The sequence below is a fragment of the Triturus cristatus genome, chromosome 7 (genome assembly GCF_964204655.1).
Source record: "Triturus cristatus chromosome 7, aTriCri1.1, whole genome shotgun sequence".
NCBI classification, from domain to species: Eukaryota; Metazoa; Chordata; class Amphibia; order Caudata; family Salamandridae; genus Triturus; species Triturus cristatus.
The window spans coordinates 3,160,225-3,188,054 of record NC_140590.1 but is presented as its reverse complement, the minus strand read 5'-3'; the positions used below and the strand labels follow the sequence as shown (position 1 = coordinate 3,188,054).

At 48.9% G+C, this 27,830-nt stretch overlaps 1 protein-coding gene across 3 annotated transcripts in view; it reads left to right on the top strand.

Annotated features, from left to right (window-relative positions):
* LOC146808665 (von Willebrand factor A domain-containing protein 7-like) overlaps window positions 1-27,830 on the top strand; it is a 455,939-nt gene that overhangs the window by 221,408 nt on the left and 206,701 nt on the right. For all 3 annotated transcript variants that reach the window (XM_085615458.1, XM_085615459.1, XM_085615460.1), the window contains exon 8: window positions 2,301-2,413. In XM_085615458.1, coding sequence (XP_085471584.1) covers window positions 2,301-2,413 — 113 coding nt within the window. The remainder of the gene's footprint in view (window positions 1-2,300; window positions 2,414-27,830) is intronic.

Below are 27,830 nucleotides of genomic sequence, written 5' to 3'. Positions count from 1 at the left end.
GAGATTATCGCTGGGTTTCCAGCTATAATCTCACATTAGGCAGTTAGCTCTAGGATTTTTATCGCTGAGGAGATAAGCGTTGCTAATAGCACGCTATCTCAGCGATAAAAATCCACGTTACCCGGCGATAATTATCCTCACGCTAAGAGCGCTGAGCGATAATTATCGCTGGGTGTTGCTGATATGCCCCTTACATTGTTGGAATTCAGCGCGGCTCATTGTCTATTCACAGTGCCGCACACTCGCACGTGGAATGATGGCTTTGAATATTGCTGCGGTGCTGACAACATCATAAAGAGCCAAAGTAGTGAACGCACCTTGCACGTTTACCAGTAGTGACATATTCGTTTCCCAGAATACATGTTTTTCTATTAAACTTTCTAGAAACTTTCCATTTTTGGCCAACACATTCAAAGAAAATGTCGTTTCATGGGGGAAAGCTCTTCATGCATGTCCCTTAAAAGGCAGCTTGTGATTTTTGTAGTTCAAATACATCATCTTGACACATTCTACCCCATCTACCCTGGTATGTACATGCAAGAGGGATGCCCATCCAAATGACAGAGATTGCCTACATTATGCGAAGGATGCCCCCATAATGTCAGGGCCACAACCACTGTTGTATCCGTTCATGGACATTGATTCCAAGGCCCAGATTATTCCATAGAGTACCACGATTAGGCCAAAGATATTCACAGTATGCCACGTTAGTACAAAGATGCCCAACATATGTCAAAAGTCACCGTTATTATGCCAGAGCCACCTTTGTCTGGAATAGTATGAATAAACATGCTTACATGCACACACCCTCCCACCATCTGAAACAAACACGGCTGTTAGCCTATCTTCATTCGCAAGCCGGCCTCTGACGACAGGGCTACCAACGGATGAGTCCCACGCAGTGGTGCTGCTACAGCGCACTTTTATTCTCGCCCAATTTTCACACATACTGTATGGTTTACAGAAGGGATCTTGGAAAGTGACCAATCTCGTTGTGACTGCAAAATCGAAAGTGGAGACAGGTGGTCAGTCTATCTGTACACCAGCTTGTTACGTGGTGTGTGTGTGTGTGTGTGTGTGTAGGCATGTCACCCTATTTGTCATTGGCTTGTGTCATTGTCCTTTGTAAATGCTGGCTTCTTATTCGTTATTAGGCTTGTTAGTCCCTCCTTAGTACCACCTTTCCACATTATTCCACTACACAAATCCACTCCACACAATTCCACCACACACCATTTCACAACTAAATTCCAGTGCCCATAAATCCACTCCACATACATCCTCTCCAATCCAAGACACATGAGTAGAAGACATTCTCATTTACAACACCAATTCCTCTAACTCTCACAAATGCGAGACCAATTTGCATTGCAAATGCTTGTTGTTCATTCCACCCACCTCACTCCCCTCCAACAACTGTACATTAGCACCATCTGGTGTCTGCTTTGCTGCTGGCTGAGGAGTTGGAACTCTCCTCTTTTTGGTTTGGGACAAAGGCCACCATGGTTCCTTCTGCTGGAAGACCGTCCCCTCTGAATGTGCTTTGTTCCAGCTGGGAGTTGACTCTGCATGTTTTTGTTTTGATATTTGGTCTTTACATATTATAAGGTTTTGTAAATTTGTGCACAATCAAAGGCTTCCTTTCTTTGTAATTATGTTTAATCATTTTTAAACTTGGTAACACAATCCACACAAATACACTCCATACCATGCCACATAATTCAAATCAGCATAATTTCACTCAGCGCCACACACTTCCACACCAGACAATTCAACTCTACACATTTCCATTCTACACCACATAATTTGACAGCAAACCACATATTTCAACTCAACTACACAATTACACAACACACCACATACATCCAATCTACACCACAGAATTTCACATCATGCCACATCATTCAACATCATACCACATAATTAAACTCCACAACATACCACTCGACCACACAGAAAGTCATTCCACACAATTACACTCTGACACACATTACTACTACACATAATTCCAATAGACTCAATGCCACATAATTACTATCCACAAAATTCCATTACACACCATGCTACATAATTTCACTACACAAATCCACTCCACACAATTCCACCACACACAATTCCACAACTAACAATTCCAAACCACATAATTCCACTTCACACCACATACATCCAATCCAATCCAAAACACATGGGTAAAACGCATTCTCATTTATAGCGCCAATACCTCTTACTGTCACTAATGCAAGACCAATTTTCATCGCAAATGCTTGTTTAACATCTTGATATTGAATTTGTGGTTCCAGACTTCGGACCGGCGCTGATTACAGACGACCCTGAGAAGTTTAAAGCTGCCATTCAAAGTCTGTCGGCCAATGGAGGTGGCGACACCCCAGAAATGTGTTTGTCTGGACTTCAGGTGAGACAGAGATGCGATGCAGAGTTCTGTTTAAAAGATGAGATTGCGTTTCATAAATAGTAATTTTACTAGGAGAAACTTAACTTAGCGACTAATACGGTTACTAGTAGTAACTTACGTTTGTGAATGCCGAAAAGTAGTAAAGTTAGACTCTTGGTCTAAACTGAGGGCCCGGCCGATTCTAACTTTACGACTTTCGGTATTCACAGAGGTCATTTAGAAGTAGTAAAGCTAGACTTTTGTCTCAGTTTAACTTACGTTTTAGTCTCAGTTATGCTAAAAAGAATTAAACTTAAATTAAACTTAAATTAAAAATCTAACTCTACTACTCATAACTGCCCTTTGTGAATACCGACAGTCGTAAAGATAGACTTCTGTCTCAATTTTCCTTTGTGAAGCCGGCCCTCTGAGTTCAGGTCTAAAATTAGATTTCAGGTGTTAAGTTTGACTTTAAATCTAAACTTAAACTTCATGTTTAAAGTTGGACTTTTGGTCTAACTTTTCTTTTGTGAATCGGGACCTTGGAGTTCTTATCTTTGTACTTCCTCTGACATTTGAAATCCAAGACAGTTACTTTCTAACAGAGGATCTAGTTCTCTCGAAGTTCGTATCAGTTTGAAGTTAAATATTAGTCGAGTTCAGGGACCAGATGGTATCGCAGCCGGACCCGTTAAAGCTGATCCACACTTACGGGCAGGGATCCCGAAGCCGGTGTTTGATTATTGTTTAAATGCAGATATAGTCCCCGAGTCTTGGCAAGGTAGTAACATCGTATGTTTATGTTTATATGTTTCTAAAGCGCTCGAATGACGAGGCATTCGTACCCCTTTAACAAAAAGGGAATCTCAATCTTCCAAAAATTATTGTCCTGTTGCGCTCTTAGATGTTACCAGGATGATTTTTGCCAAATGCCTATTAAATCACATAGTTTCTTGGGTAGAGGTTGCTCTGTTATTGCCCCAGGAACCTTCAGGCTTCAAAAGGATTGTTCTCCAATAGACAATATTGTGTGTCTATAGATGAACAGTGGTCAACGTGTGAGGGTGTGATCTTTCTGTAAATAAGAGGAAAAGTAAAGTTATGATAAGAGGGGCCAGAGAAGATAAGTGTAGGAAAGTGGGTTTCTGTTGCAGTAACCCCCCAACCCCACTTTTTGCCAGATTTTGGATGGACTTTGACTTGATGTGCCATGGATCCCTGCCAATCAGGTTCCCAGGTCCTGTGTTCTTTCCCAAAATTGTACATTTGTACCTCCAATTGGCACCTCTCTGGCCAAATGTCAGTCTCTTGGCACTGTTACCAGGGAAAAGTCTCTAAGGGCTGCAGCACCTATTGTGCCACCCTTAGAGGTCCTGTACCTTTACACACACACACACTGCCAATGCAGGCTGCGTGTTTTGGTGCAGAGAAAAGGGAATAGTCGGCATGGCACACATCCCTGTGTGCCATGCCCACAAACCACTGCCTGTGGTAAGGGTAAGATACCACTCTAGCTGGGTTCCCTATACCAGTGGTGAGGGTGCAGGTGCATGGGCCCTGTACCCTTACATTGTCTAAGTCCATTCTTAGACATTGTAAGTGCAGTGCTGCCATTAAGAGTATATGGTGCTGGGAGATTGTCATTATGAACTCCACAGCACCATGATGGCTAAACTGAAAACTGAGAAGTTTGGTATCAAACGTCTCAGCCTATTAAACCCACACTGATGCCAGTGTGGGATTTAATGTAAAATACACGCAGAGGGCATCTCCGAGATGCCCCCTAAAAAAACGACCAGCCTCTGGTGGGTTCCCTGACTAGTACACACCAGCCTGCCACCACAAGACCTGTTTCTGGACCCCTAGGGTGGGAGCCTGCGCTCCCTGAGCCCAGAAACAAAGCCTTTCCTGGGCGGAGGTGTTCACATCTCCCCCAGGCCAGGAAATCCCATCTGTGGCAGGGGAGCTACAAAGGCCTGGCAGCCGTTGTAATGCGACCCACAGCCTCTCCTGCTATCAGGAGCAGGCCCCCTTCCTTTCGGCGTAAGTGATACCTCAGCGTGAGAGATAACTCGCAGTAAGAGATACTTATGCGTAAGTGATACCTCAGTGTGAGAGATAACTCGCAGTAAGAGATACTTTGGCATAAGTGATACCTCAGTGTGAGAGATAACTCGCAGTAAGAGATACTTTGGCATAAGTGATACCTCAGTGTAAGAGATAACTTGCAGTAAGAGATACTTTGGTGTAAGTGATACCTCAGCGTGAGAGATAACTCGCAGTAAGAGATACTTTGGCATAAGTGATACCTCAGAGTGAGAGATACCTCAGCATACGAGAATCCTCGGTTCAAGAAATAACTCGGCGTAAGAGATACCTCAGTGTAAGAGATACCTCAGCATGAGAGATAACTCGCAGTAAGAGATACTTTGGTGTAAGTGATACCTCAGCGTGAGAGATAACTCGCAGTAAGAGATACTTTGGCATAAGTGATACCTCAGTGTGAGAGATAACTCGCAGTAAGAGATACTTTGGCGTAAGTGATACCTCAGCGTGAGAGATAGCTCGCAGTAAGAGGTACTTTGGCGTAAGAGATACCTCAGCGTGAGAGATAACTCGCAGTAAGAGATACTTTGGCGTAAGAGATACCTCAGCGTGAGAGATAACTCGCAGTAAGAGATACTTTGGCGTAAGAGATACCTCAGCGTGAGAGATAACTCGCAGTAAGAGATACTTTGGTGTAAGTGATACCTCAGCGTGAGAGATAACTCGCAGTAAGAGATACTTTGGCGTAAGAGATACCTCAGCGTGAGAGATAACTCGCAGTAAGAGATACTTTGGCATAAGTGATACCTCAGCGTGAGAGATAACTCACAGTAAGAGATACTTTGGCATAAGTGATACCTCAGAGTGAGAGATACCTCAGCATACGAGAATCCTCGGTTCAAGAAATAACTCGGCGTAAGAGATACCTCAGTGTAAGAGATACCTCAGCATGAGAGATAACTCGCAGTAAGAGATACTTTGGTGTAAGTGATACCTCAGCGTGAGAGATAACTCGCAGTAAGAGATACTTTGGCATAAGTGATACCTCAGTGTGAGAGATAACTCGCAGTAAGAGATACTTTGGCGTAAGTGATACCTCAGCGTGAGAGATAGCTCGCAGTAAGAGGTACTTTGGCGTAAGAGATACCTCAGCGTGAGAGATAACTCGCAGTAAGAGATACTTTGGTGTAAGTGATACCTCAGCGTGAGAGATAACTCGCAGTAAGAGATACTTTGGCGTAAGTGATACCTCAGCGTGAGAGAACTCGCAGTAAGAGATACTTCAGAGTAAGTGATACCTCAGCGTGAGAGATAACTCGCAGCAAGAGATACTTTGGCGTAAGAGATACCTCAGCGTGAGAGATAACTCGCAGTAAGAGATACTTTGGCATAAGTGATACCTCGGCGTGAGAGATAACTCGCAGTAAGAGATACTTTGGCGTAAGTGATACCTCAGCGTGAGAGATAACTCGCAGTAATGTATGTTTGCATTCGTATGTTTGCTCTCCCCTGAGGCGGAAGCCGGGGGTTCTTGCTCTCCCTTCAACTGCTGCTATTAATTTTGGATGTGTGTCTTTTTAGCGCATGTATATATTTTAAACTGCACATTTTTAAATTGCATATCATACCTGGCCTGATGCTCTGCGGCGTGACTAGCGCTCATTTGGGGTTGGTGGCGGACCGTCCCTGGCTATCCGCTGCTGCTGTTGGGCGGGGGCGCTTTCGTTCTTCCACAGACGCCATCTTGGGTAGGGGAAGGCTGACGGGCTACTTGCTCCTCCCTCCTACCCTCCAGGCTCATGGATAAAAACACGGTATCATCCCGTCCGCGCAGCGGGCGGTCGCAGCGGGCGCGCCGGCGGCGCGCCGAAGGCGCGCCAAAGGCAAGCCCGTCTGGGCCCGTCCGCGGCCGACCGGGGCTCGGGGCCAGAACCCCTGCCCTCGGCAAGAATATTCCCCGGGATGTACACAGACAGCATCATTATACGCATAGTGATCTGATGGCTCTTCGCCCCACAGTCGCAGACGGCTGTTGCCACTCTATGTCTGCTGACTGTGCTGCCTCCACCCTTTACTGTGGCACTTGTCAATTTGCCACTAACCTGGAGAGCGAAGGTGAGCCGCAGGTGAGAAAGTTGAATTTCTCCTTATTAAACTGCAGATCTATGAAGAAGCATAAACAGGAGATACATGATCTAGTTATAGACAGCGATCTCGATGTGCTTTTTTTAACGGAAACGTGGCTGGATGATGCTTCTACCCCCGAGACTCTGGAAGCGGTACCTGTGAACTACTGTCTTCTCAGACTCGACAGAGGAAATAAAAAGGGGGGGGGGCTGGCCATAATTTTTAAAAACAATCTCGACTGTAGTTTAGAGAAGGCTGCATTACCCTACTGTGAGGTTGTTTTTTTTACGATTGGCATCAACCCTCAAACCACGATCAATGGCTTTCTTCTGTACCGGCCTCCCGGTAAGCCTAGTCAATTCAATTCCCAACTTGCAGAGCTTATAACCCCTCCTGCTCTGCGCTATAAGAAATTTCTTATTTTGGGCGACCTCAACCTTCATTTTGAAGAAACTAATAGTAGGGAGGCACAGGAAGTAGTAACTACACTTCAATCCCTTGCACTTCAACTTCTCCCCTGGGCATTACCGCGCTGCAGTTGACAACGCTGCCGCGGGCTACCTGATTGTTTGTGTTGCCGCCAGCCCCGGGGACACAGAGGCCACGCCCACCAACATCAGGCCACGCCCCTTCCTATCATTCACTTCCTATTTAACATGTGCCTTTTCCGGTCGCGCAGCGGACGAGCGCAGCGGGCGCGCCGTTTGCGCGCCGAAGGCGCGCCTAAGGCAAGCCCGTCTGCGCCCGTCCGCGACCAAACCGCGGCCGGGGCCGGACATGCTGCCGGTGAGGCTGCACATAAGGGCAGAATCGTGCGATCACGGGAAAACCTTTGGTCTCTAAATTCCATGGCTGATACTTGTGCTCACAAGATCGACCTTGGGACTACCACCCTCCCTCAGATGTGTGGGACCTGTGGGATACCACTAGGTAGGCCTGCTGGCGGGAAGGTGGAGGGGATGATTAAACCCAAGTTACCATGTAATAGAGACCTCAGAGCGGGCCTTCTGAACTGCAGATCCATGGCTAAGCATGCAGACGAAATCTGGCTGCTATTGGAAGGGCATCAGTGGGATGTGTTGTTCCTAACAGAAACCTGGCTTAATGAGGATAATATGACCGCCATTGCACTGGCTGTACCTCTTGGGTATAAAATATGCTTCTCCAATCGGCTAGGCGAAAAAAGGGGTGGGGGTGTGGCTGTCATATTTAAAGAGCAGCTCATACTCACATCCTCAACCCCCACTCTTATTCAGGGTCTAGAAGGTCTACACTTTTGCTTTCAGGTGGGTCCTCAGCTATCCCTAGCGGGATTAGTCATCTATCGCCCCCCAGGGGGAGAGGAGCCCCTCCTGATCACTTTGATGGATATTATCATCCAGAGCTCCTTCCTCCACCCTCAATTTCTGGTCGTTGGCGACTTCAATATTCATATGGATAGGGAGGAATGTGCTGCTGCAGCTTTACTAAGGTCAACTTTGGATACAGCCAATCTAAGACTCATTAACAAGGGCCCCACGCACAGAGCGGGACACACGCTTGATTTAATATTTTCTAATATTGACAATGTGTTGGCAGAGACACCGTTGCCAATGGTATGGTCAGACCACTCGCTGATTCCATTTATACTAAAGTTAGCGGTGGACAAACCTGCGACAAGTAAGTGCTCTTTCAGGAAGAGACAATGGAAGAAGCTAGTTCCCGCTACGATGGGACCAGTTCTTGCCCAGAACACACCTTCCCTCACCTCAAATGTCGAGACTGACGCACTGTTACTCAACGACTGGATCGGAAACATGGTGGCTTCTATTGCACCAGCTTCACACGCGATATCTAAGCGTGATTCCCCGTCCGCTCCTTGGTTCTCTCAGGACCTTAGAACTCTAAAGTCGGACTGCAAAAGGCTGGAGAGGCTTTGGAGGCTACATTACGGACTCCCAGATAAAGTCCGATATAAGGAAGCTTCAAAAAAACTGCACAAAGCCATTAGAAAGGCAAAAAAACAGTTCTACGCTGACTCCATTCAACAAGCTGAACACTCGAGCAGAGCAACTTTTAAATTAGTACAGTCCTTCTTTAAACCTAGGTGTGTTGAGAGGGAGGTTCCCCCGTCGACCAAGCTGTGTAACAGCATCTCTGACTTCTTTGACTCAAAAATTAAACAAGTCTATGAATCTTTTGGGCCAGAGAAAAAAACGGTAAAAATGGACTTAGCCGATAAATTGCCGGATTGCGCTACCCTGACACAATTTGAGCCAATAGCACTAAACTTGGTTTCGCAAGAACTTAGCCGTTGTCAGTCAGGATCTCCTGACGACCCCTGCCCTCCAAAACTCTGGAACTCCATAGCTGATTTCGTGGCTCCTACTATTCAGCAAATATGGAATGTGTCCATCTCCTCCGGGGTGTTCCCGAATATCTGGAAACACGCCACTCTCCTCCCGCTAAAGAAAAAACTAAATGGGGACCCCAAGGATCTTAGCAATCTCCGCCCGATCTCTCTGCTGGCGGCACCGGGCAAAATGCTAGAGAAACTAATCCAGCGCCAACTGAATAAATTCATTGAAGAAAATAATATATTACATGAGACGCAATCAGGCTTTAGACCCGGTTTCAGCACCGAGACGGCACTAATTGAGGTGGCAGAGTCAGTGAGGTGGTCGATGGACTCAGGGGACTCAGCGATGCTGATGCTCCTGGACCTGTTGGCCGCTTTTGATACGGTCGACCACGCCACACTGCTGTCTCGTTTAGCGGAGTCAGGCATTAAGGACCAGGCACTGGGGTGGTTACAGTCATATCTGACCCAGAGAACACAGAAGGTGGCGCTGGGTTCCGCCTCTTCAACACCTAAGGCCCTCAGCTGCGGCGTCCCTCAGGGATCGGCTCTCAGCCCACTCTTATTTAATATCTACCTGGCTCCGCTCTTCACGCTGATTGCCAATTGGGGGGTCAAGGCTAATTCATATGCCGATGACACCCAACTGGTGTTTCCGTATTCAGAAGCGTCAGAGGCGTCCTTTGCAAGCTTCAAGGGCTGTCTCCAAGATGTGGCTTGCTGGATGAACACAAATAAACTAAAACTCAACGCTAACAAGACGGAAGTGATCTTTTTCGGTAAAGGCCCCCCTCCCCCATCTGATCTTTGGTGGCCGGTAGAGATGGGACAACCTCCCTTGCCCAGCCACTCGGCAAAAAACCTGGGAGTGCGGTGGGATGACAGTCTGTCTTTTGTATCACACGTCCAGCAAAAAGTCGGTTCCTGTCTGTGCAAGCTAAGAAATCTACGTAAGATTCTGCGACTCTTGCCAGCAACTTGCCGAAAACCAGTGATCCATGCCATGGTAACATCCAGGCTGGATTACGCCAACAGCCTATATCTAGGCCTACCAAAATACCTTATACATCGATTGCAACTGGTCCAAAATGCGGCTGCGAGACTATTAATGCGGATCCCTTTCAAGCATTCGGTCTCTCCACATCTTTTCTCACTTCACTGGCTACCAGTAGCAAATAGAATAAAATTTAAGGCACTTACATTGGCTTTCAGATCTCTATACGGCACTTGTCCAAATTATCTGAAAGCCCGATTGCCTAGATACATACAAACCCGCTCTCTCCGTTCCAACAACCGGGTTCTGATTGCAGTTCCTAGAGCAAAAAGAGCACGGCTGGGAGGACGGACTTTTTCGGCAAATGTGGCGTCACTCTGGAACAACCTGCCCCCTGCTCTTCAACAGGCCCCTTCCGAAGCCTGCTTTAAGCGTATGCTGAAAACCTGGCTCTTCGCTCAACCACGCTAGGCGCTTACACCTCCAGCTCTCTTGGTCAACATTTATATCTTGTTCTGCAGCGCCGGGACACCTCCTTGTGAGGTAGCTGTTCGCGCTTTACAAAATTCTGTATTATTATTATTATTATTAATCCTCTTCCCCATCTCATCAACTAGGCCACCTCTTAGACCCGGTTTTTGCTAACTGGGAGGGGGTGACAGTTGCTAACCCTATTCAAATACCGTGGTCTGACCATTTTGTAATTCCCATAGAAGTAGCTTTAGCCCAAAGTAAAAATTTAGTGACTAAATCCAAGCCCCTAAAGCGTAGGGACTGGAGAAAGTTCACGCCGGAGGATTTTCAAGCCGCTTTACTTGCGGATCCTCCTCCAGGGAGCAAAACTTTGCTTACGGCGTGGAATACCTATGAGAAATGGATGTCTAGGGCCTTGGATTCGGTTGCTCCATGGACAACCAAACCTCCTGCCAGAAAATCCAAGACTGCACCCTGGTTTACCAAAGATCTTATGGTAGCAAAAGCCAAATGCAAAAATTTGGAACGTGGTTGGAGAAAACACTATTCTCCCGAAGACTTGTTGAAATATAAAAATGAATTATAAATATATCATAAATCAATAAGAGCTGCTAGAGGCGCCTTCTTTAAGGGACGCATTGAACTTGCTAAGAATCCCACCAAGGAACTGTTCTCTATCTATAAAGAACTCACCACTCCAAGCAGATTGGTGGCTCAAGACACCTACTCTAATGAGCTATGTGACGACATTGCGGATTTCTTTACGAAAAAGGTTGACATGATTCATGCCACCTTTGTTGGAAATCCGTCCATTAGTCACAATGGTGCGCAATACGTCGACCATGCATCTAAACCTTCCCTGACATGTTTCTTGGTTCCGGAAAGACAGGAGCTACTCACCATTATGAATAGCATCCGGTCTGGCTCCCCACTGGATGTCATATCTCCTAAGCATTGCAAGGGAGCCCTTGAAAGCACAATTGAGCAGATTGTTCACCTCATCACTCTCTCTTTCCAGGAGTGTTACGTGCCTGATGCTTGGAAAAGGGCTCAAGTTATTCCTCTGAAGAAAAAACCTTCAATACACATTTCCCAGCTGCAAAACTTGCGCCCGGTCTCCCTCCTTCCTTTCTGTGCAAAAGTAGTAGAAAAGGTAGTGAACATTCAAATCATGACATTTGTGGAGGATAATTCCCTTCTCCACCCTACTCAGTCAGGATTCAGAGCGGGCCACTCCACAGAATCTGCGGTCCTTTTTTCTACAGAGTGCCTGAGACAACTTGTGGACGAGGGGCAGACGGCAGCGTTGGTTTTACTTGATCTAAGTGCAGCTTTTGATACGATACTGCACTCCACGCTGCTGTCTCGCCTCTCGGAAAGGGGAGTGACGGGATCTGCACTGGAATGGATTAAATCCTTTTTAGCTAACAGAAGTTTCCAGGTGCATTGCCCACCTTACAAATCCTCCCTCAGAAAGCTTAAACATGGAGTCCCTCAGGGCTCCAGTTTAAGCCCTACTCTGTTCAATCTTTACATGGAGCCTCTAGCTCGTATTGTGGAAGCTTTCGGAGTGGATATCGTCACGTATGCTGACGATACCCAATTAATAATCAAACTCACCGATAGCCAGTCAGATGGGGCCACAAATTTTTCCAACTGTATGCTCTCCGTAGCTGGGTGGATGGACAACAACTGTCTACGCCTTAATGGCGACAAAACTGAAATTCTTGTTGTTGGCAAATACCCCTCTGCGTGGTCGCAAGCCTGGTGGCCAACACAACTGGGAGACACTCCCCAGCCGGTTCAGTCTGTTAGAAACCTGGGGATCATGCTGGACACGGAGTTTTCTTTTAAGCAACAGATCAGTAAAGTCACGAGCAAATGCTTTGGCATACTCAAAACTCTTCGGAAAATCCTTGAGTTACTCCCCATAAGTGCCAGAAAGACACTCATTCATGCCTTAGTCACACCTCACCTGGACTATGGCAATGCTCTCCTTTTGGGGCTCAGCAAAAAAGGTATTCATCAACTCCAGCGTGTGCAAAATGCCGCCGCACGTATGGTGCTCAACCTCCCTCGTAGAGCATCAGAAAAAAAGGCCCTTTATGAACTTCACTGGCTCCCCATTGAGGAGCGCATCAGGTTCAAGGCTCTCTGCTTAGCCCACCGCATAGCTCAGGGTAAAGGCCCTGGCTATTTGCGTAATCTTCTTACCATGCATCGCCCTGTCCGCCACCTCAGGTCTGCGGGAGCGATGAGGTTCCAGCTCCCCCGGGTTCGTAAGACCAGGATCGGAGGTGCTTCTTTTAGGTTCTTGGCCTGCAAACACTGGAATAGGCTCCCTCTTTCTCTCCGTATGGAGCCTTCTGAAGCAAGATTTCGTTTAAAATTGAAAACCCACCTATTCCCGGGTACAAACTAATTTTTCTGTATCGAGGATTGGGGTTTTGATCCCGGTCTCTGATCTTAGGGGAGCAGCAGCAGCATTTGTTAGCGCGGCGACACACTATGTTAGTGTAACCAGGCGCTTTAAAAATGGTTTTATTATTATTATTATTAGTAAGAGATACTTTGGCATAAGTGATACCTCAGCATGAGAGAGAACTCGCAGTAAGAGATACTTTGGCGTAAGAGATACCTCAGCGTGAGAGATAACTCGCAGTAAGAGATACTTTGGTGTAAGTGATACCTCAGCGTGAGAGATAACTCACAGTAAGAGATACTTTGGCATAAGTGATACCTCAGAGTGAGAGATACCTCAGCATACGAGAATCCTCGGTTCAAGAAATAACTCGGCGTAAGAGATACCTCAGTGTAAGAGATACCTCAGCATGAGAGATAACTCGCAGTAAGAGATACTTTGGTGTAAGTGATACCTCAGCGTGAGAGATAACTCGCAGTAAGAGATACTTTGGCGTAAGTGATACCTCAGCGTGAGAGAACTCGCAGTAAGAGATACTTCAGAGTAAGTGATACCTCAGCGTGAGAGATAACTCGCAGTAAGAGATACTTTGGCATAAGTGATACCTCAGAGTGAGAGATACCTCAGCATACGAGAATCCTCGGTTCAAGAAATAACTCGGCGTAAGAGATACCTCAGCATGAGAGATAACTCGCAGTAAGAGATACTTTGGTGTAAGTGATACCTTGGCGTGAGAGATGACTCGGCGTAAGAGATACTTTGGCATATGTCCTTCCAGCTCGGTTGAAACAATTGGCTTCACAATGGATTTGACTGGATCACATTTTCAAGCTTACTGCCAGGCAATTTGTTATTTTGTAGTTGTTCACTGGTGCAGTCAATACACAGAAAAAAGTTATTTGGAGGGAACCTTCGAGGGATAATAAAGTGATTCACACATTTGGGACAGTTCACAAGCACAGTGTACATCAGATGGCTGAAAACGGACGTGTGCTGTTCCACCCGATCAGCAGTGCTTGAACCCCTCCCAGGGTCGAGTGTCCCTCCCCCCGCCCACTTGACTGCGTCCCTTTACATTTCAATTACACCACTGACAACGTGCTACGGTGCCTTAAAAGGTCGCAGTTTATTCAAGCATAGCATGGTTGCACATTTTTCAGTTTTACTAGTCATTCATAAGCATCCATGCTATCGCAAACTTTCATTGTCTTTGTACATTCCTTCTCATTGTGTGCTCCCAGACAGTGTATTTTGCGGGGTGCCCCTTAGTCCGGGCCTCTATGTCTGCGGTTCCAGGCTTCAACTTGCTACCGAATTTGGTGGGTGTCCGTCAGGACCTGCTCGGGCCGCAAGTGCCGTCCCGCTTGCCCTTGACCCTTTGTTGGCCCCTCGCCTGCTCCTCAGGGCCCCTGCAGTGTGGCATCCCAAGGACCCTTTGTGAGCCTTCCATCTACCTCTAGTAATTTCTCTCTCTTATGTATATGTTGCCTAGGTTTCTTCCGCCACGCTACCTACGGTTTTATGATTGGAAGGGAGATCCCCCTGTTCTCCCTTCTCTTCCTTCTTCATGAGAAACCCATTTGCTCTAGTACCCCTATGATGTTTAGCAGGAACATGTCCATCCCCACCCCGACAGGTGTACACCCTCGTCCAAATGATAGCCTAGAGACCTCAAGTTGATAAAACTGTGCCTCACAAACCCCCAGCCATTGGCCCTACATATTTTTGCCATGATGATATTCAGCTTACGTCTGGACTTCGCCACTTCGCCACCGCCTCCAGATCCACAGCCCCCCTCCATGCTATGCGCGCTATCATCTCTCAAAAAATTACCACGGCCGGGTGTACTAGTCTTGCTATCGCTCTGAGGCCTGCCTGCATTTTTTCCAGGAGGCCCCTCCTTCCTATTGTTGCCAGGTCATTCCCTCCTAGCTGGACCACCACCGCATCTGGCCTGCCACCTTGCCCCAGAGCTTACCGCACTGCGGGGAGAAGTTGGTCCCACTTCATCCCTGTTCGCCGAAGCCAGATTCTGAAGAATTGGCATCTGGCCACTGTTGCGCCCGTGTTATGTATGAGTGACTCACAATCCAGATCTTCTTGCGCCACGCAGCCGGGCCTAAACGGTGGGGGGGGAACCAGACTAAGTACATCATGGGGCGTAAGTATCGTTTAAACATGCCGGATGCCCATCGCCCAATCACCTTGATTTGGTCAGCAACCAAACCTTGCTCTGCTGCAGTGGTGGCCGCCCTAATTCGGAAGGAGTGGGACCCGAACGCCTTCCTTATCACTGTCATGAATTGGAACCGGCTTAAGTAAGACCCGTCTCCATGGATTAGCAGCGGCCCCTGCTTGAGCTCCCTGTGTCGCATGTACGTCCAAACTAAGCTCACTGCACAGCATGACTTGTCCCTGATGCAGTTGACCCTGGTCCACATCCCTCTGCCTGCCTGGTCTGTTTTCGACCACCGCAGGAGGGTGTTCATGTATCCTGCCCCCAGTTCTATGTCGGCCCGGCGTATGCAGGCCACTCGGTTGTCTATTGAGGGGGCCACTAACTCGCTGACCCTGTATGCCCCAAAACATGCCTACACGAACTCTGCCCTGAAGAGTGTAGCTTCCAACTCCGTGGTGCATATCTCGCCCAGGGCCCCTATTATTTGCAGTAGTACTGCAAAGTTAATGGGATGCCTACTATCCCTCTTTGTTTGTTGAAATCTACCCCAGCAGTTCAATGCATTCTACACCAAAAAGACCTTGTCGGATCCTCCCCAGCTGCCATCTTTGTGTAGTATGCTGCAGCATTAAGGTGTGCCTTGGCCTAGGATTTCTTTTTCCCAGTCATGGATGCCCAATCTAGGAAACCTAAGATCTTATCTTGCCCTGGCAACGGGGCCCCCGTGACCCCTGTTATGTCGGCAAATGTCGCCCAGCAACTCCGGTATTGGTTCTCCGTCTTCGGGGCCAGCGCGTTGTCCAGCATCATCTTTAACCCGGGTCCACCCATGCCCTGGCCTCTTCCAGCACTGGGGTCATCCCTTGATCTGCGTCTGGAGCGAGCTCCCAGAATCTACCCTACTGAAGACAAGAAATGGCATCCGCAATTGAGTTATATACCCCCTGAATGTGCCATGCCCTATGTGCGATGTTTGCTTTTAACTGGCAGTCGACTAGTTTCCGCAGCAAGTTGACCACTGCCGGACATTTCGCTGTTCCTGTGTTTATTGCCTGCACTACCGCATGGTTGTCTGACCACAGAATTATTTGTCTATTGGCCAGCCGATCGGACCAAATGTGGAATGCCACAATAATGGGGAATAACTGCAGTAGGGGATTGTTAGAATCCGGGGTCTCTGGTTGGCGCAGGTATGCACTTGCGACAAGCAGGGACCCTTTCCTCTAAGTCAGGGCAAAGGATCACCTCTTTAAAAATAACCCCTGCTCACCCTCTAGGTAACGTGGCGCGAGCAGTCAGGCTAAATTTCCAGAGGGCATCTAGGTTAAGCGTTCAAATTGTCCCACACAACAATCACCTCCCCACCACACAAGGACACAAGGCTGTATTTATCAAAAATATGGTTCTTTATATAAAAGGTCTTCTTTCAGGCAGGTTGCATAAATACAGTTCACTTGGCAATATTATGTTCCAGTTACTTTTGTAGGCTTAAGGGCAGTCCATAGATCTTAAAAGGCCACACTTGGGTTTCAAAGGAAGTCTTTAGAGTATTCCTACGCTTTGTAGTGCTTTCAGCTGCTTCTTACCGCTATTTTTCAGCCGCCGTGCCGTTTCCCACGCTTCTCGCGTGAGACGCGCAACTACCGGCCTTGAACCACACGGGCCGTACTCCGGAGAGGGCGCGTCGAACGTACGCAGGCCAAAGCTCACGCTACTCGCGTGAGCGCCGCTGCGGGCTTCACGGAAGGCACGGTCCGTGCAGGGTGATCGACCCCTCCTTCCCGGGTGACTTTGCGAGGCTGATCCGGTTCACAAGGAGCACCAGCAGGCAGGTGAGAGGCGAACGGCCTCACTGGGCAGTTCAGGGCGGCGAAGCTCAAGGTGAGAGCAGACCCGCTTCCGATGCTGGGCTGGCAGTAGGCTGCGCGTCAAGCACGCATAGGGCGCGAAATACTCTGTTCATTGGGGGCAAATGTTCGCTGCGGTCTGCAGGGGTTGCACACGAGTGTCCCACGTCGCGTCTGGGTCCCGGCTCCTCCGTGGACCTGGATGCTTCGTGGGGGCACTCTTCCGCGGCGACACACCTACCCACGGGGTCAGAAGTCGAGGGCAGCCTCGGAGGCACTTTGTCAGCGCGTCGCGCTGTCGGCTGAGGTCAGGAGTTGCTCTGTGCGTCGCAGGTCCTCACAGGGGCCTCCACACCCGGGGGTCGCAGAGGCTCGGCGCTTGGAGCCTGGTCAGTTTCTTCTTCGCTGTGCGAGCTACGGCTCGGGGGGCAGTTGCTTGCTGGGCTCGGGCCAGTCAGGCCTTTACGGTGCTCACAGCAGCCCCGGTGGGCGGCAGTCGCGGTGCTCCGATAGAGGGGGGGCACACAGGTACTCGGGGGCCAGCGTTCAAGGCCACCTCCAGCAGCTCCTCTTCTTCTGGGAAAGTAGCGCCCACTGTTCCTGGGGCGCAGATCAGGGGGCAAGTTCACACGCAAGCCCTTGGAGAGTGTTTGCAAAGGCACAAGTTGAGTTCAAGTCTTTTTCTTCAGGCTTTCTTTCTCCTTCCAGCAGACAGGCACCCACTGCAGGCCAGTCTCTCAGGCAGAGAGACAGTATTCCTCCTTCAGCTTCTCCAGGTCCTTCTCCTTCAGGCAGAGTTTCTTCTTGGCGCAAACAGGATCTGATTTCTTAGGAGCCAGGCTCCTACTTTTATACACCAATTCTTTTGTTCTTTAGCGCCAGGGGGCCTGTGCCTGGCTCAGTCCGGTTTTGGAGCACTTTGTTGTGGTGACTCTGCGCTTTCCTTTCAGCGGCAGGGCAGAGACATCAGCCGCTCCACAGGGGGCGGCGCCGGCTTTGTGCTGGCAGAGCACAGGTCTATTCAAGAGTCAGGGTGTACTCCTCCCACCCATCCTGGTGTAATCTCTCTACCCACCACCTGGCAGCCAACCTGTCTCTGGGGTTTCCCCAACCCTGCTCCTACTGTTGCTAGGCAGAACACACACACACACAGCGCAGAGGCGGACTGAATGGCCAGATCAGTAAATACTAACTTTCTAAAAGTAGTATTTACAAACACAGGATATTAAAATAAACTTTACTAAAAGAAGTATTTTATTATTCTGAGTTCAGGCATACTAAACATGACTTTCTACCATGCTCTCTGAGTCCACTGGGATTACAGCGTGTAGTAATTCCAGCAGCCCGTTCTGGCCTATGGAGAGCAGGTAGCCTTCAATAGTGAAAAACGAAAATGGCTGTAATTCACTATTAAGACATGCCACACACATCAGGGCATGTCCTACCTTATGCCTACAATGCACCCTGCCCTTGGGCCTACCAGAGGGGTGACTAATATGTAGTTAAGGGAAGGTTTAGGGACTGGCAAGTGGGTGCACTTGCGCAGTCAGCGCGACAGTACCAGCCTGCGCGCAGGTTCTGCAGTGGCAGATCCTAGACACATTTTACTAGGCCGCTTCGGTGGGTGGCACAACCAGTGCTGCAAGCCCACCAGCAGCATTTGTATTTACAAGCCCTGGCACTCCTGGTGCACTTTACTAGGGGCTGACAGTAAACCAAATGAACCAATCATGGACACCAATCAATGTATACATTTTTAAAAGGGAGCACTTGCACTGTGGCACTGATCAGCAGTGTCACAGTGCTCTGAGCAGCCAACACCAACAAAACACAATGAGGCACATCAGCAAAAAGTGGAAGGGAGACTCACGCCAAGGTGCCAGGTCTAACAGGGATGTTGTCCTTTGCCAGCTGGCCGGCCATGCCCCTGCCGTCTAAGCCCTTCCTAGGATGGCCCGAAGCAGTAACCTCCAGCTGAATCTGTGTAAAGCTCAAGTTGTTTAGCCTGCACCCATGACTCTTGCCACATGAGAGAGCCGTTGAAGTCGGTCAGGAAAGCCTCCCACTGCCCCAACTTCTCTTTCACCCCTTGCGTCAGGCGAACCCTGTGGTGTTTTTGTGTCATGCCCCTAGTTATCCAAGCTAGGTGTCTGGCGAAGGAGCACACCGCGGGGACTACTCTAGTGGCGAAATTCAACTTTGCCGGCAGCTGCTGTGTTCTGCCGGGTCTCGTTCTTTTGTTGTCTTTACTTGCCAATGATCTGCCTTAGCTCCACCACCTTCTCGGCCGGCAGCTTGCATGTCCCGTCCACGGAGTCCAGCTCCATCCCGAGGAAGGACAGTGTTGTGGTGGGGCCCTCTGTATTGTCCTGAGCTAGGGGGAACCACAATTCCAGAGCCAAGTCTATAAAACGGCAGAGGAGGTCTGCACACTCCCCCGTGCCTGCCCCACGATGAAGAGGAAATCATCCAAGTAGTGTATCCTACCCCTCGCCGGGAGCTCCCCCTCCAGGAACCCACTGACGGCCTCAAAGTACGCACACGATATGGAGCACGCCATCGGCAGGCATTTCTCGTAGTAGTATTGGCCGTCTAGCTGAAAACCTAGCAAGTGGTAGCTATCAGGGTGTACAGGCAGGAGGACGGGCCTATTCTATGCCTGTCTTTGCCAATAGGGCCCTCGTCCCTGCTTGTCTGATCAGGTCCACTGCGTCATCCACTGATGTATATGCGACTGAGCAACTCCCTTGATCCAGCCAGTCATCGATGGAGTCCCCGTGGGGGTGCGACAGATGGTGTATTAACCTGAACTTGCATGCCTCCTTTTTAGGCACCACGCTCGGAGGAGATACCACCAAATCTTTTAGCAGGGGGAAGCGAACGGGCCAGCCACCCTGTGAGAAAGTGGCTCTGTATATACTGTTCCCAAATGGGCACAGTGTGTGCAGAGTCCACAGTCCCCAGAGGTTTGGCAGAGGCTAAAGTTAGATAGAACGTTACTCTCTAAAGTGGTAGCTTGGTCAAGCAGTAAGGCAGTATCAGAAGACAGTGTAAAGCATTTGTTGTACACACTCAGTCAGCAAATGGTCTCACACACTCAAGAACTGAACTCTAGGCCAATGGTTTATATAAAAAAATATATGTTTGTTTTATTTTAGAACCGACAATAGGTATTAAAATATACTTTCTCAGAATGAGATGCTTTAGTTAAATACTTTTGCAATATGCAATTGACTTTTGTAGGTAATAGTTACAGGTTGTTGCAATAGGCAACACAATTTCAAACACAATAATACATTGAGCTCAATGGAAGTTTTAAGTTATATGCAATTGATTACTTTAAAGATTACTTTTCTAACTCCAGGACTGGATCCTAGATTCAGTCCTGTGACAGTTCTTGGAAACAAGTGAGTAAAGTCGGCTTAGATACTGTTGTGATTTTTAGGCAATATTTTGCTATTTTAAAAGTTGACACTGAAATTTCATAGAAAAAGAGTCAATGATTCCCTATGGGAGAAAATTCAAGTTACAGGTATAGTATGTTCTCGTTACTTTTGTAATCCAGTACTGGGCTCCTAGGTTCAGTGCGGGGACCTCTATCTAAAACAGGTAAGTAATTATGTTTTCTCAGTTGGTACAATTTTTAAAGAATATTTGTAGTTTGCAAAAGTTGACACAGAAGAAATTTCACAGAAAAACAGTGAATAATTTCCTATGGAGGAAAATTGAGTTAGTGGTAAGTACGGTTGTGAGTACTTTTCAGGGTCAGTGCTAGGCACCAAGATCTAGCACTGGGATCTCTCCTAATAGCAGGTGAGTATTTCTGTTTTCGTAACTCGGTTGATTTTAGGTGAATATTTTAAGTTTTAGAAACTCCACACTTAGAAGAAATTTCAGAAGAAACCAGTCAAAACCCTATGGAGAAAATTGGGTTATCGGCTTTTGGGTAAGTACTCGACTGGCAGAGTTAAGGTTCTAGGCACAGACTCAGGGGTCTACCAGGGTCAGGTAAGTACAGTTGTTACACCCTCAGCTGCACAGGGGCAGCCGGGTGCAGAGTGAGTTAGGCCCAATGTTATCCTATGGAAGACAGGTGGGCCTTGTTTGGTGGCTGCTGACTAGCAGGCCACACGGCTGTGGGAGCTGGGCTCCTGTCACTTGCTCAGGGCAAATGGGGAAGTAGATAGGAGTAGAGGTTACACTGCCAGGGCCACTCGGGCGGCTGGGTGCAGGGTGCTTTTGAGCCTTCAGGCACTCAGTGGATTTCAATGGGAAAGCTCCTGGATGAACAAAGGCTGCAAGCTCGGGGACGAAGATTCTTCAGGTGCCACCACCACTTCGAGAGGTAAGTTGGGTAGTTGGAGGATAGGTAGGTACCCAGGAGTCGGGCACAGTGGGCCGCAGGGCGCCGGGTGCAGGGGTGCCTTTTGGTGTCGGGAAATCTTACCCTCTGTTGATCGCGGTTGGGGGGGTACCTGGTTCTGAGGCTGCAGGCGTCATCAGGAGCATCGAGGTGAGTCCTTGGGTGCCGGATTCGGGGTCACAGTCGCCGGGGGGACGTCCTCTGGGTCTTTGTTCACTCCGGCACAGGCCACGCTTGGCGGGTGCAGAGTGTGCAGGGTTCGTGGTTCCGGGCTGATGCCAGGTGTTAGATACTTGCTTTGAGCAGAGCCACTGCTCGTGGGAGTCCCAGGTGCTCAGAGTCACAAGGTAGCCAGGTCCTCCAGGGTTGGGGAGGTTGCTGGCCACAAGAGGTGCCGGGATTCAGCAGGGGCAGGTTCGAGGGTTGACAGGCCGGTAGGGCTGGGGCCAAAGCAGTTGGTGTCTTCCTCTTCTTAGCAGCTGCACGGCAGGTCTTCTTTCTTCTTGCTCTTCTCTGCTTTTTGGAATCTGGAATCTAAGTGTAGCGATCACCCACGCGGTAGCGCACACATCGTCCCGACAGCGTGGAACGCTAGAGCCCATTTCCAGGCTCCAACATCGCAAACAAAGGCGAAACTACATTTCCCTACATGCACTGGGGCGCAATCCCCGGCAAACGCTACATAAGTACTTCCGCTGGAAGCGGAAGGTGCTTGTCAATCGTATTCGCTGGAGAGTAATGGCGGGTTGGTGTTCCCCGCCGGATTTCAGCTTGAAGCATTTCGGCAGTTCTTCCAGTGTCGGGCCGAGACCCGTTTTCCCCCAGAAGGCCACGGCAAGAAAAGAGACGTGACAAGTCCCGAAGACGAAGAAACCCGCGGAACAGATCAGGTAACCCGGGAGAGACGCATCCTGCTTTCATTTCTAGTATCACAGAGACGGGCACGGGCGTGCTGATCCTTGAGGCAGTATTATCTTTTTACCGGTGTAATGTAGATGCACCCAGAACAAGTACACTTAATACTGGCACAAGGAACACTTTGGTTATAGTGGAACCGGTGTTCAGAATACTTTCCCTTCCTCGGGACCTAACGCTTTCGAGTGTTACGAAACACTCTCCCTTATTGTACTATCCTAGTCACTGAGAGCAGTACAAGCCTATAATTTTCTGAGGTTCTGTGGGGAAGGCATTATCAGTGATCCGATGTGAGGCGCTATCAGTGACTTATGTTCATTGTGGGAGAAGGTCACTGTGTGAATATAGTAGGATTCGATACTCGGTAAGCATACTCCTTCACCACGCCGGAGGGTATGTTCCCGGGTTGCAACGAGACATTTCAGGGAGTTTAACACGAGTGGACTCATTCTCTATTTTTGATGCCTGTACCTACTGTGTCTAAACGGGTGGGTATAAGCAAGGGAGCGTGAAGCTTCAGTTCTCTAATATCGAGATTATCACTACATCCTTGACTCTCGCTTTCTCGTCCCTGCAGGTTGCAATCCTCCCAGGAACACCCTACCTCCCAGCCACTGCTCCGAAGGGATTCTACTACTCCTCCTCTTTGTTCTTCCTTTCCCCGGGGTCCAGTCTCCGGCAGTTGAGATTCCATTCCCCTGCCGGGGGTTGCACTCTGGGGAATTGGGGTCATTATCTGCAATCATCGTCCCCGCTGAGATCAAGACAACAGGTCAGTGGTGCTCTCTAAGTGTGTGCGACTGACAGTCTGCAAACCTGACAGATTGACAAGCCCACGTTTGCGCCCAGCCTGGACGATGGAAACTAACGTGGTGCTGACCTCGTTGTTGGAAAGCCTGACGGCTCTGCAGCAGGAGGTGCAGACCACCCGGTTAGAGAATCAGAACGTACAGAGAGAGGTGAGCTTGTTACGTAGGGAGGTGGCGGGTCTTTCGCGTAGAGGTCAGGGGGAAGGTTCGTACATAAAGCCAGCTACTCTACCTCCTCCTGGTTCTGCTACACCTCAAGTAAATCCTGTTAACAACGGAGGGGTGTTTTTCACGGCCACCACATATCCCCCCACAACCACAGACACGGTACCTACGGTCCACGTATTACAAAACACAGGTATCCCTTTAGCCCCCCCCTGTGAGAAAGTGGCTCTGTATATACTGTTCCCTAATAGGTACAGGGTGTACAGAGTCCACAGTCCCCAGAGGTTTGGTAGAGGCTAAAGTTAGGTATAACCTTACTCTCTAAAGTGGTAGCTTGGTCGAGCAGTAAGGCAGTATCAGAGGACAGTGTAAAGCATTTGTTGTACACACTCAGCCAGCAAATGGTCTCACACACTCAAGAACTGAGCTCTAGGCCAATGAGTTATATATAAAAAAAAATATATGTTTGTTTTGTTTTAGAACCAACACTTGGATTTAAAATATACTTTCTCAACAGGAGATGTTTCATATAATTACTTTTGCAATATGCAATTGGCTTTTGTAAACAGTTACAAGTGGTTGCAATAGGCAACTCTATTTTAAACACAACAATGCATTAAGCTCAGTGATAAATTCAAGTTATTTGTAACAGATTACTTTTTAGATTACTTTTGGAATTCCAGGACTGGGTCCTAGATTCAGTCCTGGGTCAGTATTCAGAATCAAGTGATGAAAGTCGACTTAAGTACTGTAATGATTTTTAAACAATATTTAGCTATTTTAAAAGTTGACACTTAGAAAATATTTCAGAGAAAACAGTCAGTGATTCCCTATGAAAGAATATGCAGGTTACAGGTACAGTATGTTCTCGTTACTTTTGTAATCCAGTACTGGGTGCCTAGACTCAGTAATGGGACCTTTATCCAAAACAGGTAAGTAATTACGTTTTCAGATATTATACGATTTTTGAAGAATATTTAAAGATTGCAGAAATCGACACTTAGAAGAAATTTCACAGAAAAACAGTCAATGGTTTCCTATGGAAGAAAATTGAGTTAAGGGTAAGTACAGTTGTAGGTATTTTTCAGAGTCAGTGCTGGGCACCAAGATCCAGCACTGGGAGTTCACCTAAGAGCAGGTGAGTAAATTCGTTTTTGCCACTCGGCTGATTTTTGGTGAATATTTGAAGATTTGAAAAGTCCACACAGAAGAAATTTCAGGAAAAAGACAGTCAATGTTACCCTATGAGGAAAATAGAGTTTGCGGTTTAAGGGTAAGTACTCGACTGGCAGAGTTGAGGTTCTGGGCACAGACTCAGGGATCTCCCAGGGTCAGGTAGGTACAGTTGGTTCACCCTCAGCGACTCTAGGGCGGCCGGGTGCAGAGAGAGTTAGGCCCAATGTTATCCTACGAGGGATAGGGGGGGCCTTGGTTGGTGGCTGCTGACTGGCAAGCCACGCGGATGTGGGAGCTGGGCTCCTGGTCACTTACTCAGGGCAAGTGGGGAAGTAGGAAGGAATAGAGTTTTCACTGCCAGGGCCACTCAAGCGGCTGGGTGCAGAGTGCTTTTGAGCCTTCGGGCGCTCAATGGAAGTCAATGGGAAATCTCCGGTTAGGAAAAAGACTGCAAGCTCGGGGACGAGGACTCTTCAGGTGCCACCACCACTTCGAGAGGTAAGTTGGGTAGTTGGAGGATAGGTAGGTACCCCGGGATTGGACACAGAGGGCCGTGGGGCGCCGGGTGCAGGGGTGCCTTTTGGTGACGGAAAATCTTACCCTCTGTTGATCGCGGCTGGGGTGGCACACTGTTCTGAGGCTGCAGGCTTCTTCAGGATTGTCGAGGGGGGTCCTTGGGTGCCGGATTCAGGGTCACAGTCACCGTGGGGTCGTCCTCGTGGGTTTAGTTCACTCCGGCACCTGTCAGGCTTGGCTGGTGCAGAGTGGGCTGGGATCGCGGTTCCGGGCTGCTGCCAGGGGTGAAAGGTAGGTTCTGAGTAGAGCCTCTACTCATGGGAGTCCCAGGGAATCAGAGTTCAAAGGTAGCCAGGTCCTCCGGGGTTTCTGAGGTTGCTGGCCACAAGAGATGCCGCGCTGGAGCAGGAGCAGGTTCGAGGGTCGACAGGCCGGTAGGGCTGGGGCCAAAGCAGTTGGTGTCTTCCTCTTTTTAGCAGCTGCAGGGCAGGTCTTTGTTCTTCTTGCTCAGATTTCGAATCTGGGATCTGGGGAAGGAAGGTTCAGGGTGCCCCTAAATACTAGATTTAGGGGCGTTACAGGTAGGTGAAGGGCAGGGGCCAATGGGTCCCTGTCCTGGGGTGGGTACACCCCCTATCCTGCCTCTCTCCTGTGGGAGGGGGGCAGGAGCCTAGTCCTGATTGGGTAGGGCTTCCCATCTTCAAGATGGCGAGAGCCCGGAGATGTGCTTCACCTCGCCTCCCCCACCTGAGGGGTGGGGTTGGCAGGCTGGCACATCCCCTGTCCTTATTTGGGGTTTCCTGCCAAGCTTCCCGCCAGAGTGGGGGGTTGCAGTGGCCTGGGGAAGCTCACAGAGGCGGCATGCCTTTGAAGCTTCCCCCTGCCCATCCTGGGGGAGGAGATTTAGCACCTCGCCCAGGATGTGCATTGTTGCAGGCCCAGGAGAGCAGGGGCTCTCCTACCCAGGGGTCCAGCAACATGTCTGCTGTGTGGCAGCCTAGGCAGCCTCAGAACAGACATGGATTGTAGGTTTAGGATTCAGGGGGCCTCTCTAAGATGCCCTCTGTGGTGCTTTGTACATTAAATCACACACTGGCATCAGTGTGGATTTAATGTGCTGAGCAGTTTGATACCAAACTTCTCAGTCTTCAGTACTGCCATTATGGTGCTGTGGAGTTCGCGTTTGACAAGCTCCCAGCCCCATATTCTCTTAGCTGGCAGCACTGCACTTACAGGACCCAGGAATGGACCTGGGTACTGTAGGGGCACAGGTCTCCTGCCTCTGTGTCCACACCACTGGCATAGGGCACCCAGCTAGAGGGGTGGCTGATGTATGCCAGGGCAGTGTAGGTTGTGGGCATGGCACACAGGGATGTGTGCCATGTCGACTCTCTGTTTTGTCTTGTATCCAGACACTCAGCCTGAAAGAGCAGTGTGTGTGTGTAAGGGTACAGGGCCTCTAAGGGTGGCACAATGAGTGCTGCAGCCCTTAGAGGCCTTCCCTGGTCACAAGGCCCTGGGTACCTAGGGTACCATTTACCAGGGGCTGACATGTGGCCAGGGTTTGCCAATTTGGGTTTCGGCTGTTAGATAGTTTTTTAGGGATGGAACACAGGCCCTGGGCACCTGATTGGCAGGAGCCCAGGGCACAACAAGGAAAAGTGCATCAGCTATTAGGCAAAAAAGGGGGAGGCTACTGCAACAGAAACCCACTTTCTTACACCCCCAGAGCACTTTTATGGGGACCCCAAGAAGTTCGAAACCTTCCTGAACCAATGCAGACTGCATTTTTTATGCAAACCAGCCGTGTTCCAAGGAGAAGCCGCAAAGACGGCATTCATGATGTCTTACATGGGGGGTAACGCCGCAAGTTGGACCATCCCCTTAATGGAAAGAAACAATCCGGTCTTGCACCATTTTCCGGATTTTTGCCTCGCCTTAAGGAAATTGTTCGATCGAAAGTCCCACATGCTGTCATTGGATCGAGAGCTACTCACCTTGCGACAGGGATCCCAAGATTTGCTGACGTACATTACCACCTTCAATCGGTTGGTAGTGGAAACGGAGTGGCCCCCTGAAAAAAGGATCACCCTGTTCTATCAAGGGTTGAGGGGAGAACTCAAAGATGTTCTCGCCCAAGTGGTGCAACTGCCGCAAACATGTGAAGAACTAATAGACCTAACCGTACAGCTGGACCATCGCCTCCTGGAGAGAAAAGGTGACAAGAGCCGAGGCGAGACTAGGTTTTCTTACACTCGACCAAAAGACTTGGTGGGAGAACAACCAAAAACAGTCGAGGGACCAGAGCCGATGCAGTTGGGAGGAATCAGAGGCCCTCTTACTTCCGAAGAAAGAGATCCCTGAACTTGTAAAAGCGGTAGACGGAACGGCCCTCTCTTCTGGACCAGTGAAGTACCGGACTCGGGCTCTTCTGATGGCGGTGGGCCCTGATCATCACGAATTTATCCAATTCGACCATATCGATGCTCCCCAGTTCCGGCTCATCCTGGGTATGCCCTGGTTGACGCTACACGACCCCGTAATCAGCTGGACAGATCGCACAGTTACCATGGCTTCGGTCTATTGCCAAGAACATTGTAAACAACAAGAAGAGGGTACGGGACACGAGGAAACGCCAGCCACGCACTTAGCTGCAGTCTGTACTCAAGAGCTTTACTGCTGTACCATCACCCTGCCTGTTCAATATCGAGAGTATCACAAGATATTTGATAAACAAAAGGCGACTAGATTGCCTCCTCATCGGGAGTATGACTGTCAGATCGAGCTTATCGCCGGAGCAAACATCCCTTGCAGCCGAGTGTACGCCTTGACAGAACCTGAAACACTATACCTAAAGAAAAACCTAGAAGGCAATATAGCTTCCGGATTCATCAGACACTCTTCTTCACCAGCGTCCTCTCCCCTTTTTTTTTATACCGAAGAAGGACTGTGAAGAATTGAGGATGTGTATCGACTACCGCGCCCTTAATAGGATCACTATCAAAAATCGTTACCCTCTTCCCCTCATACCGGTACTTTTGGATCAATTAAAAGGAGCGCGATACTT